This window comes from Crocodylus porosus, unplaced genomic scaffold, assembly GCF_001723895.1.
Source record: "Crocodylus porosus isolate Cpor-Errol unplaced genomic scaffold, CroPor_comp1, whole genome shotgun sequence".
NCBI lineage: Eukaryota > Metazoa > Chordata > Crocodylia > Crocodylidae > Crocodylus > Crocodylus porosus.
The window spans coordinates 19,648,724-19,662,449 of NW_017728948.1; the positions used below are offsets into that span (position 1 = coordinate 19,648,724).

At 42.9% G+C, this 13,726-nt stretch overlaps 1 protein-coding gene across 12 annotated transcripts in view; it reads left to right on the forward strand.

Moving 5' to 3' along the window:
- Window positions 1–13,726, forward strand: part of ABLIM2 (actin binding LIM protein family member 2) — a 260,365-nt gene that overhangs the window by 169,094 nt on the left and 77,545 nt on the right. For all 12 annotated transcript variants that reach the window (XM_019553313.1, XM_019553314.1, XM_019553317.1 and 9 more), the window contains 2 exons: window positions 1,112–1,189; window positions 7,655–7,801. In XM_019553313.1, coding sequence (XP_019408858.1) covers window positions 1,112–1,189; window positions 7,655–7,801 — 225 coding nt within the window. The remainder of the gene's footprint in view (window positions 1–1,111; window positions 1,190–7,654; window positions 7,802–13,726) is intronic.

Here is a 13,726-nt window from a genome sequence, read left to right on the forward strand (position 1 = left end):
AAAAGGGTCATTGAATTCAGACATACAGAAACTACATAAAGCAAGGGAAACCTGTATAGGGACTCAGATTTTGCCTTCAGATGTCCATGTGACACACCCAGCCTCAGAGCTGCTGTAACTGGAATTCACATTAACATTAGGGGTGTGCAAAATGGGCTGTATTCGATTCAGATTTGGCCCAAAACAGAGACAGTGATTTGATTCAGGTGAATCTGAATCTGAAGATTTGATGCTAATTTAGCAAATCAGCTATTTGGCCATAGACACAGCTTTAAATGTTTTTTCTACATACCTCGAGGTACCAGGCGTGGCTCATGAACACTATGATGCTGGGGCGGATGGAGCATCCTACAGGAGCACTAGGCCCCCCCACACACACATGCTTGGCAGTGAATCGGCCATGGGGGGACCCTGGGTGCCCCCCAGATACCCCCCTAACCCAGGAGGCACCAGTCGCTGAGCTGGGAGGGCACGGGGAGGGGGGCAACATGCTCCCCAGCAGACTTGGAAGTGGATTGGAAGTGCTTCTGGTCCACCTCTGGGTCTGCTGCTGAGCCTGCTGGGGAGCCCATCCACCCTACCATCACACCATACATAAGCCACCTGGTACCTTGAGGTATGTAGAAAAAACATTTAAAGCTGTATGTATATCTGAATCATCGAATCTTTCTGAATCTCTCAGAATCGATTCAGAGGGTTCCAGTTCGATTCAGAGAGATTAAAGGGTCTCCTGATTCTATTCGGATTTGGGGATTTAGCCACTGAATCAGGCTGAATCTCTGCCAAATTGAATCAGTGACCAAAGCTTTGCACAGCCTAATTAACAGGCTTCTAGGATCATTCTGTTAACCTGTATTGCAACCGTGTGTTCTGGTGGGGGTCCTAGGTAAATAGTATATGAGATAATTGTTGCTATTTTCAATGAGTTCATTATTTGGATAATAGAATACTATTACTTCAGGTTCTCAGGCATGTCTGCCTGTATTCATTTGAGTTGACCATAGTGTTCCACTTTTGAATGGCAAGAGTTCAGTTTAGTGGAAGACTTTTTACACCTTATCTTTCTTAAGTCATAGATAAATTTTCTTATTATTTTTGTCTTCTGCCCTAGGAAACTAGAACTTCTTCTGAGAGCATTATTTCTGTACCTGCTTCAAGTACATCAGGTTCCCCGAGCCGTGTGATCTATGTAAGCATTCTTTCCTGCTGTGAGATGCAAAGAAATGTATACTAGATGAACTGTTTAATGCACTACAGAGAAATGTAATATCTCCAAGCCACTTTAGTTCTTGATTCTTGCAAACTGATATTCTCACAGTAAAGTGTTTAAATACCATACTTAAAAATAACAGGATATTGGCAGTTTCTGTCATATATGTCAAGAATGTCATAGATTTCATAGACATTAGGGCTGGAAGGGACCTCGGAGGATCATCAAGTCCATCCCTCTGCCCCAGGGGCAGGAAGTCAGCTAGGGTCAAAGGATCCCAGCAAGATAGATGTCCAAATGTTTCTTAAAAGAATCTAGACCAGGTGCTTGTACCATCTCTGTGGGGAGTCTATTCCAGGCTTTGGGGGCTCAGATGGTAAAGAAGGTTTCCTCATGTCCAGCCTGAAATGGTCTTGGAGGAGTTTCTGACCATCTGACTTTGTCATCCCTTGGGGCAGTCTGGTGAACAGGCATTCCCCCAGATCCTGAGGTACACCCCATATATACTTACAGGCAGCCACCAGGTCTCCCCTGAGCCTTCATTTTTTCAGGCTGAAGAGTCCCATGGCTCTCAGCCTCTCATCATAGGGCCTGTTCTCCTGCTCTCTGATCATGTGGACTCCTCTGGACTCTCAAGTTTTTCCACGTCCTTTTTAAGTCGGGGAGCCCAGAACTGGATGCAGTACTCCAGCTGCGGCCTCACCAAAGTTGAGTACAGTGGAAGGATGACTTCCTGTGATTTGCTTGAGAAACATCTGTCCTATCTGCCACAGCACAGACCATAGGCAAACAAACTCATGGGCCCTGTACTGTATATTTATATTACTTTTTTTCACTCGATTATAATATGTAAAATAAGCACAACTGAGCCCCTTCTTCACAGTCAGAGTGGCTAGGATCTGGAACCAACTTCCAGGCGAAGTGGTGTTGGCTCCTACCCTGGGGGTCTTTAAGAGGAGGCTTGATGCCTACCTAGCTGGGATCATTTGAGCCCAGTTTTTCTCCTGCCCTGGCAGGGGGTCGGACTTGAAGATCTATAAGGTCCCTTCCGACCCGACTTCTATGATTCTATGATTCACTTAAGGCCCTAGGCACATGCCGAGTTTGCCTATACATTAATCCAGCCCTGCTGAAGAGATCTGGATGGGTCCTAATCTCCACATGGCTAGCAGACAGCTCTCTCCTGCCCCAGAGATTGAGACCAGACCCTGTGCCCCCTGCCAGCCCAGGGCTGGCCCCCAGTGGAGCTCCCTCTGGCTGCTGCAGTGGGGGCAGAGCAGGAGCAGGCCTGAACTGAAGTGCATTAATTGCTCATATAAAATGTGCCCCCTTCTAGTAAAAACACTTATCAGTAGAGGCTGACATGTAGTCAGGTACACAGGTAACACTGCGTCCACAGCTGCCACTGATGCATATTTGGTGTGGATTGGAACTAGTATCACATAAGCATGTCATATGGTCTCTATTTTTCCAAACTTATTCCATTCTTCTGCTTTTATAAGTATGCACATTATTATTTTATTTATTTATGTAGTGGCAATTTTATGGCTGCTGTACAATACTTGCTTCTTTCAAACAGTTTTCTTAATGTGTATCATTACTTAAGTATACTTCATAAGCAGCTTATAACCAAAGACAAAACACCATTTTCTTTTCTTATTTTTTCAAAGGGAATCAGTCAGCATACAACACTAGTGTTTGTTTCTGTGACATACCTATTCAGGGGCACATGGGACTGCAAAACAAGAAAGTTTTCTAGCAGATATAAGATTTTTTTAAATCCCAGTTCTTGCCTGTCTGTATCATAATTGCCTGATATGTCAGCAAGTTTTTTGAGATTAACTCCTACTTAGATACCTAGGAAGAGAAAAAGGATAAAATTAAAAGTATATTGTTATTGAACTCGTATGTTTTTAAAATGATTCTTCAGTTACCACTCGCCTACTCCCCTCCAGCGGAGGAGTGGAATAGCATTTGTACATAAAGCTCAGTCCTCATTATGGATCTCTGACTAGCACAGCTATAATGTATCAGAGCAGAAGGATCAAGCAAAAAGAAATTACAGAACAGCTTGAGAATGTAGGAGCTGGTGACCCTATAGGTCTCACACCTCTGAATGTGTCAAATTGAAATAGAACAATCAGTCTAGATTTGGGGATCTAGTGTGGCTTTTGAGCTACAGAACATGTTAGATTGAATGTGCATGAGCAATGTAGAAGTGGGAATCTCAGCGGTGTAATGACTAACACAGCCTGTTTCTGGGATTGTTGAGCTATGCTTTGAAAGCAGGCAACGTGCATCAAACACAGGTTCACTCTTCATTTTGATTCCAAAGTCTCTTTTTGGCAGCAATTAGAAAAAAGGATATTGCCCCTCTCTTCTCTGTCAGTATGGCCTGGTTTGGTGTCTCATCAACAAGTTTAGGAAATGCTGGATTAGTAGTGGTGAATACTAGAAATAAATGAGGAAAGGGAGTTATGAAAATGTGATTTCTGATTGCCTCACTTTCTGGAGAGCGACTTGTGTAACCAGCTGCAAAAAGATTAGAACTTCAGGTGAGGGAGGTCATAAGAGATGGGGACATCCGTGATCAGCTAAAGCAGGACTCTCCAACTGGCAGTTAAACCCTCAAGGGATTAAACTGCAGCTCCTGGACTCCCACTTCAGGTGCTGCTCCCCATATCACTCTTCTGCTACTGCTGCTGGAGTCTCTGGTCTCCACCTCCCTTCTCCAGCTCCTTCTGTGTCCCCACACTGCTGGGGGTGGGATGAGACAACACAGCTCACAGGACTGAGGGATCTCATGAGTAGTGGTGTTGCTGGCACTGGTGTGGTATAGCATCGGTGCACACTCTGCATGGTGCTATGAGGAGGGCCAATGCAGATGGCGCACAGCCTGTGTCGCATGTGGCCAGAGGGTATGTGGCCCCTGGCCACCCAAAAGTTAGACAGCCCTGTGTTGTGGAGCTGTGGCATCTTTAGATTCATGATCAGTGAATATATCATATTACAAAGAGTTCAGGGGTGCTCTGTCCCTTTAACAAAAATCAAACTTCTCCCAGCACTAAGTAGCTTTCTCTAAGGTCTCCTTGGGTGGTTGTCTCTTCCTTCTCATCTCTGGCCCTTCAGCCTGCTTTCCCTTTTTGGGCTCAACTAATCTCCCTTTTCTGGAGTCTGTCTCTGACTCGCACTGCACTAGGCTTTGAGCGACCTGTGGTCTCTGTCCCCTAGGTTTTGGGTGTTGCACCCTCTGCGGGCTGCCTTGATAACTCAGGCCCCTGGTCTCGCTTCTTGTGCTGGACTGCTCCCTCTTCCACGCAGTCGCTAGGTCTGCTGTATCTGCTTCAGTTGACTGGACTCAATCTGGCACCATGAACACTCCCTTGTTGTATCTGTTAATGAGTTCCTCCAGTTTCTGTCTTATTCAGTCTATCTCATCTGTGTGGGGACTTATCAACTGGCCCCATCTCTGATTCAGGCACCCTATTAATGCCGGTAGGGCCTCTTCCTGTGTGGCTGTAGGATCTACCTCTAAGCATCCCTCTGTCATAGTGCTCTTCTCTAGCTGCACTGGGCCTGCCTTGTCTCTGGAATTCTCTGGGTTTGAGTATCTAGGTAGCCCCACATATTCTTGGGGCTTCCAGACCCCTAGCCACATGGCTTCCAGCTGTTTCTCCATCTCCCTTAAAGACTCGTTCAATGCCTCCAGCTCGTAGAATTGCTCGTGCCATTCGGCTTTGGCTGTAGCTACGCGTTCCGCCAGCTGTGCTCCCAGCACGAACGTGCTCCTTCCTATTGTGTCCTTATCCTTTAGCATTTGAGGCTTCTGCCTTGCTTCAGCAAGCATTGCGCTACCTGCTGTGCCTGGCACCTTGATCTCACAGGGATCTTGGACTCTTATAACAGCCTGCTCCCCTGCCTCTCGTAGTAGTTGGTTTTCTTGCTCCAGTGCCTGAACTTGTTTTCTTGCAGCTTGCACCTGAAGCTGTAACTGCTCTCTTTCTGCACTCAGTACTGCCTCTCTAGCTACGTTGTCTTCTACAAGGGCTTTCAGGGACTGTACCTGTTCCCCAAGTTGTTCCTTTTCTGCCTCTACTCTCTGCAACTGAGTCTGCCACCTGTCACGGGCCTCCTTCATGGCCTTTGCCTCATTTTCAAGGGACTGCTTCTGGTCCTGCAACGCCTCATAATTTGCCATATATTCTTTCACTTTCTCCATCTCTTTTGAGATCATCTTTCCTATTTCTTAAGTCTGGGTATGGCTTTTAACCAGCTTGTCTCACAGCTCTTGTGCAAGGTATTCTGCATGCATGCACCTCTGTTGCCAGCTCTCCAGCTCCTCATGCAGCCCCTCTATCTGGTCTTCCTGACTATGAAGTTCTTTCTGGAGGACACCTATAAGGCTTCTTGACCCTTCCAGCTTCTGTAGCACATCTTTCTATTCCTCTGTCTGGGTTGTGCAGGCTTCAGGAGATCTTGACACCCATGCTGTCATCTCCTTCTGCATCTTCTGCAGCTTCTCTTCCTGCTCCCAGATCTTCTGAGTCTCAGTCACGATAAGCTGCTCAAGTGCTCGAGCCCTCTCAGCCCCCACAGCTATCAAGCACCTGATTTCTTTGGACCCTCCTTCTTACTTGCCTGATTGTACCTGCAGCTCTAAAGCAGCAGTCTTCACCTCAATTTGCTCTTTCTGGGATTTCACTACTCCTAACTCCCACTCTAACTGGGCTGTTTTTTTCCTCCAACACATCCACCTGCAATAGCCAGGTGAAGTTCTCTGGTCTCAGACCTTCCATGGTCTCTTCCTCAGCCATAACTAATGCCCAGCCTTACTATAAATTTCTCTCAATCTATCTTCTAGCCCAAAGGTTCATCTCCCTTCTGAGAGACAGAAGGTTCCTTCCGCGCGCACAGCTGAGTTCCCAGGCAGTGCACCACTTTGTCACGGCATGGGGTCCCCAGGGATGGCTGCGATACCCCTAGGGTTCCTTGACCATGCCAATCCTGCCCCACGGGCACCCTCTCTCATCTGCCACGTCTTACTGCTAATTCTAATAAATTGGGAAGCTGCCCTCGAGCTTCTACTCTGAACATGGTCTTGATGGACCCACTGAACCCCGTGGGTTCTTAGACCCCTTTTGGGTCCCGCTTCAAACTGGATACCTCACAGGACACCTGGAGCCTTCTGGGCTCAATGCGTGGCTCCAAAACCACCCCTATACCATGCCCCAAGCCTCACAGATGGTATTTAAATGTCATCTCTTCTGGGGCCTCGCTACAGCTCGGCCTCTTGTCCTCACTGGGCTCTCCACAGCCCTGTCTCTGCACCCCACACTGGCACTGGGGTCTGTTCACCCTCTTGTTGCTGCACCCTTCGCTGGTGCTGGGGTCTCCACACCATAGTGGGCCCCCAATGAGGCCTCCTCCTTCCCCAATAGCCTCAGCTCAATCCACCGGTGTATAAACAGCAAATAAAATATGAGCCCCTGGGCTGTATCATATTACAAGGAGTTCAGGGTGTTCTGTCCCTTTAACAAAAATCAAACTTCCCCCAGCACTAAGTGCTTTGTAGGCCAGGGTCTCTGGTGAGCTCCTGGAGCCCCTTAATCCTATCCAGAGTAGACAGGCAGCCAAGCCTCTCTGGTGAGCTGTTTCTCCGGGCGCTCCTCCCCCCTTGGCTGCTGGCAGAGACCTCACCCTCTGGTCCCAGCCCTGGGGTTTATATATGCCCAGGGCCCAGCCTCTTCCAGTCAGCTGACGGGGTGCAGGTGCAGGCTAATTTACTCATTAGCCTGTTGCCATAGTAACCTGCACCTTTGGGCTTCTATCTGGCTGTTAGGGTCCTCTCCCTAGGCAGTTTCTGTTCTTAAAGGAGCAGGCACCGTAGTGCCCTGTGACATTCAGGAATAAGGAACAGGTTAGAAATAGTCAACAAGGGTTGATGTGGTGTGAGCTCTTTTAATGCGAGAAGTTACAGGCTAGCAAAATGGATGAGATTTACCATCTGGATAGACAATGTTGGAAAAATATATATAATTACTTATTATCATGTACAGTGGTGGGGGTGATAAATATCCAGCTAAAATCACCTTGGATAAAGGATTTTTTTTCTGAGCAAGGATTGCAGAATTAGCCCTTCTTTACACCCCAGTAGTCAGCAGGAGATGATTGAAGAAAATGTGGATTGTACCATACTGCCTTTGCTATATAATGTGCATGACGGGGGGAGTAGAAAGTGTGACTGTGTACAAGGAAAGCAATTATATACCTTTAAAGTTTTGCATTATATTTAAATTCTCAGTCATCAAAGAAAAAAATGTATGATTATTGGCTTTTCTATCAATGTGTATATATATATATATATATATATATATCTGTCCTCTCCTGATTGTGTCCTGATTGTATTCCTTCTTGTCCTCACTGCTTTCTTTCCTCCTTTCTTAGGCAAAGCTTGGCGATGAAATTCTTGACTACAGGGATTTGGCTGCTCTTCCTAAAAATAAAGCCATCTATAATATTGACCGCCCAGATATGATCTCCTACTCTCCATATATCAGTTACTCTGCAGATGACAGGCATAGTTATGGGGAGGTACTGAAACCTGAGTGCTTTTTTAATTGTGAATCTGAAATTTTACGTACATCATTATACACCTCACTCCGCTGAAGCTCTTAGAAGTATGCTTATACTTTTTTTAATTACTTTCTAAACTTGAATTAATAGAAGTAATTTTATCCTCTCACAGTCACGTTAATAGCTTGTTAAACAAGAGGGATTTACATTTCATTTTTCAGTGCATTGTGAAATTAAAGGATAGTTTTATGTGATCAAACACTTCTTTTAAAGCAAATGACAAGAAATAAAAATATTTTTTCTGCCAGAGAAATAATATGTGCATGTGGTAGGAAACAGGAACTATGGCTAATTATAACTCCAAAATCAGAAGCCAAGCCAAATACCCTTTATGCTTTTGTTATGTGTACTGTGTTATTTTGGTAACACAACAAAGGTATCATTTTTCTATGCAGAAATTTCTTTCAACTGCCCCTTATTAAAGTTCATCTTCACATCATGCATGCATTTTGCCTTTTTCATGTGCCGCCAATGTTATGTGCTTTTTGCTAATGTAATCTAATTTGATGTAATATTTAATACTAATACTACTTTATGTGAAACACATTTCTGTATAAGTCCTATTATACAAGCTAGCTTGCTTTCTTCCTTTCATTTCATTCTCTAACATTAAATTATTTTCCAAGTTAAAACATCTAACAAGAATTTAATGGCTGTATAGGTTAGTTTCCCATACTTAAAGTAAGCAAAAACCTCTCCGCTATACCTATTCAGCTTGGGCATAAATGATTCTTTTAATCATGGCAATGTTAATAATAAAAACCGGAATACTTCTTTGCACAAGTCGTCTCATTGAAGTTAATAGAGATATTTATGTGTACAGGAAATTATGTGTATAAGTACTTCCAGGATCACTGCCAAAATCCTTATTTACATTGGGACATCAAAATAGCTGTATTACATTAAATGCAAAGGAATTTAGGGCTAAATCTAATGAAAGATTTAGATGCCTAAAGTAAGACATAAAGCAAAAAATTCTGTCCTGAAAGCCCTCACCCATACCCAATTCTGGAGGCATCTAAACCCAATCAGCATACCCTTTTTAATGATAAATTTCTCCAGATATTAATTTTGGCTGCATGGTTTGCCTCTAGTTTTATAGGGCTGAGCATACCTAAATTCAACCAGGGTCCCATAAGTATTGGGATTCAAAGGAAGGGATCTACCTAAGGTTGGTAAGATGGTCAATTAGTCAAATATTGTCAGTTAACCAGCCAATTGACTGCATATTCTTTGACTGGCCAAAGATTATAGCAATTTTATATGGGGAGTTGATTTTTTTTTGGCAGTTTGCTTAACATAAGTGTAATTTTTAATTGCTTTTGGCAAACTTCTTAATAGAAAATTAGTGCTTTTTCTGTGTATTATTTGACTGTATTGCCATCTTCACATGAAGGTACCCAATATTTGACCAGTCAGTTTACTGAACATTATTAGACTGATCAACTTCCCAACCTTAGATCTGCCTAACTCCCTTGAAGGGCTCAATCCAGAAGGTGTGCTCAGAGAATGCCTCACACAAATTGGCAACATGCAGTTACAGCTGCTATTCTCTTTTTAAAGACAGAAAGAGATTGCAGTGGGTGTGCTGCCTCTCTCTTATCCAATGTCTCAATGGCTAGTGGGCTCACTCCGGAAACGGCAGATGACTGGGTTCCAAATTCTCTGCAGAAGCAAACTAGTCAGAAGCTCTGAAGACAGCAGCATGTCTTAAATTGGCCCCTTGTCTCACGACCTCTATCCACTACAGCACTGGTTATCAACATTTTTAGATTCAAGACATCTTGGACAGACTCAAGGCACCCCTTAGAAAATGCCGGCTCTAAGTTTTCACTCTTTTTTGGTCCACAGAAAAATAATAGAGTAGTTTTGCTGTTGCAAAGAACTCAGAACAAAGTATTGAAATGTTTGAAGTGTTTTGCTTTATCTTATGAATCATGTTTGGACACCTAACCATGCTAACATTGCATGGCACCCTTGAAAGGATCTTAAGTCACCCCAGGGTGCTGTAACACCTTGGTGGAGGATCAGTGCACTAGAGATATACAGGCTGGAACCACTCTCATGAAAGCAAGCAGTTCTGACCTATATCCATGTTGCAGCACGAGCAGTTTATTAGCAGCACAGAAGTGACTTCAGCATGTTATAGACATACCCCAGATACCTTTAAACTCACTACTTTGGCTAGCAGTGTCTACATGAGATGTTTACAGTGAGTTGCTACTGCACAGTAGTGTCTTGTGTAGATGCTCCCACAGTGGTTCAAAATTTGAGCAGGAATTAACAAAAGATTTCTCTGGGGAAAAATAAAAACTATTTGTTTCATATGTTATTTATATATCTATATTTTTTTCCATGTGCATATGTGGTTAATCTGAAACCCAGAGAAAGCTACCATCAGGGCATGAATGCTGATACCTAGTGGATATCATGCATAGCAAATTAGACATGAATTTGCAAGGAGATATGGCAACAAAAAATCCTAAAGCAGTTTTATGTAGGAGATACAGATAGGTCATACAACTCAGCAGAGAACTAGCCTTTTCTCTCTGACTCTAGGGCATTTCACCTAGAATCTTGCATTCAGTTTTAGACACCATATAACTAACAAACTAGAGGGAGTTGGCAGAAGAGCAAACAAAAAAATATCATCAGGACTGATGGAACTAAAATATGATGAAAACTAAATAGTAAGCAGTTTTCCAACTCCTGTATATCATTGTAATTGAAAACCTCAGTAGAATTCTGACAGTTTACTCAGGTTGAGGATCTGGGTGTTACATGAGTTACCAAAAGGCTTAATGAGATAACAGGTAAAGGGAATATCAGAAAAATGCAGAGATGTGATAAATTATGGAATTGAATTCTATGGAATTGAATTCTAAGGCAGTGGTTCTTTGAAGTCACAGAACCATTTCATATCTCTTGTTCTGCTATACGGACCCTTGCCCCTAGCCCGACACAGAGCTACGCAACCCAGCCCAGCAATGGTAGTACACCGTCTCCTGGCCTGCTCTGCCGTTACTCCCAATCTCTGCAGACCCCCAGATGACTCATCACAGAACCGCCTGGTTCTGCAAAACACCGTTTGAAAACCACTGTTCTAAGAGAAATGATACAGTAGATGCCCAAAGTTGAGAACTTTTCAAATGACATTTGAAAAGGTGTGAGGAAATGTACTGTAGGGAGCAGCACTGTTATCAGGGTGATATATAGATGCTCACAACTTTCTTCCATTTTACTACTATAAAGGAAAATTACTTACATTTATGAAAGGCTGAGCACCCTCCAGATTGCAAACAAGATGATATCAAACCAAAAAGGGCAAGGTCAGCTCCAAAAAGAAATTATTAACAGTGTGTTAATTATCTTTTGATAATGATAGCTCAGGGAAATATGCTCATGGATCTGGAAGTACTCTTTCACTGATGTTTTTCTCCTAAGCTCCACCTGCCTGGAGGTCATGCATAAGAGAGCATGGCTTTCTAGTATTCTAGCATTGGCACAGGTATTTCAGAAGCTCCCAGGAGTGTTGGTGGTAGGTATGTATTTTGCTGGCAGCTCATACATCCCTGAGCAGTCCTGCATGAATCATTCAGTAATTGAATCACAACATCTTCTGCATAAAAGAATTTGCTTCTATTGGAAATTATTGATCTTTTTATATGCATCAAACTTAAATTAATGCATCTATCTTTAAAACCATATTCTCTCCTCAGGGTCCAAGTATTTATAGTATCATAGGTCTAGACTCCGCTGTCTTTGCTCATTATGAATGCTACCTTATGCCTAGAACTACTAAAAATCAGACTGGTTGTGCAGTAAAGTACTGTTCTATGGAAATAAGGATCTGTCCCATAAGTAGGTCATTTAAAGATATAATTGGGGTGCCTGAAATAGAAATATGAGAAGAGAGAGGGTGATATAGCATAAAGCACAATAAAACAATACTCAGAGTAGTGTGATATTAATAGTAATAGTGGCAATATGTTTATTTTGTATATCCCTTGATTTAAATTAAAGCTGAAATCCTGGTTCCACTGAAATAGCATACTTCCCTTGTTTTGTACCTAGTTCAGGATTACAGTCTAAAAATGGCCTGGGTTAATGAAAAAACACAGAGCCACTTAAACTGCTCTCTATTGGGTATAACTACTTGGGAATTCTAGAAATACTTCTGAATATGAAGCCTAATCATATTTTCATTCACCTTTACTCATTTGAAAAGTTGTGTGATAGCTTTTACCTTGCCCCATGAGATCAGGATAATACTATTTGGACTTTTTCATAGTTAAAATATTATTTATATTTATATTTCTGCAGATACTAGTATGTTTCCCTTTTAGTGTTGTACATTGTTCTTTGCTGGCTATTTAAATGAGTTTTCAAAAGCCTTCTCTGACATTAAAGACACACAAAAAAAAGATTTTTAAATGGTTAGAAATATTTCTAGAAGTACTGCACTTATTTTTAGACTAGTCTTGACTAAAGGTGTGCTGGGAGGAAGAACCTTTCAGATGGAAGTTAGGAGGACTTTCTGGTTTTGTTAATTTATTCATAATTAGTGTTTAAACCAAACAGTGATTCCAACCCATCTCTTTCAGTGTTGAGATGTGGAAAAGACAAAAGCCTGTAAAGAAACTTCCAAGGGACCATGCATAAATGTTTAACTGCCGTCATTTCCTTGCAGTGTTTATTCAATTACATTTATGCAGTGTTTTGTCACCTTAACCTAATCAACTAAGCCAATGTCAGCATGGCTGACCGCATTATTTATCATTAGTCTCGAGTGCCATGAGCATGAGTTGCCCATTACTTACACGAGACAGTTATTTAAAACATTTGGGGCCCAGATTCACAAACAGACACAGGTATCTAAGAGATGGATTCCCAGAACTCATACCTGACCTCTTAGACATCTGACAGGCACTGACAGCACTGAGATCAGCAGAAATCACAGCAGCCCTGGGCCCTTTGATTCAGTAGTAGGACCACTACTCCCCCTCTCTTGTCTAATCGTGTAGTGGTTAGAGCATTTCCCCAGGAAATTAGGGACTTGGGTTCAAGTCCTGCCTTCCAGGGGTGGGTAAAGTCTCAAGCTTACGTTCCTATCTCCTGTGCGACAGTCCTGTCTACAGATTGTTGTGAGTGGAAGCACTCTTCATGCCTCATATTAAAGCTTTACCACTGTGCAGTGAGAAATGCAAGTTTTGGTGGGCTAGGAGAAGGTGAGAGAGCACAAGAAGTAGGACTCTAGTCTACTAGAAAGGAGGAGGAGAAGAGTATATATTCTGGCCCCTGCTCTCAGGACTGTTTTGGTGCTTCTCATCAAACTATCATCGCATCGAATTCCCTGACAGTCCTGCAAACAGGATAAAGGTTTGTCTTCCCTCAGGTTCCTCATGCTAAAGAGTTATGCTGCTCAAAGTATCTTGTAGTCCTTTTTGCCCAGCATCCCATCCTCAACAGCAGAGAGTGAAAAGCACCCTGCCCCATCTAAGTCTTGTCTCTAGCTTGGTGAGCAGGGCATTTTTCTGAAAGGTGGAATATGTGGATTTGAATTCCCTCAGGCTAAAGAGGGCTTAGAAACAAAATCTTTCTTTTCCTGGGTGAGTGTCTTTTTTACTTCTAAAAAAGGCAGGTGGTAGTGGTGTCCCTAAGGTTAGGTAGAGATATTAAAAAAGCCTGAGGTGGAACTGATCTAAGTTCCTTCCCTTCGGTGCAGTACAGTTGAGCATTATTATTCCTAAATCCATTTTGGATCTAGCCCTTAATGCCACTCATGCTCTGAGATGCACATTTAATTGTGTTGGTTTCAGTGATGGTTCACAGAGAGCAGTGGAGGACATGGATCTTAATTTTGAAAAGAAAATGAGGGAATAG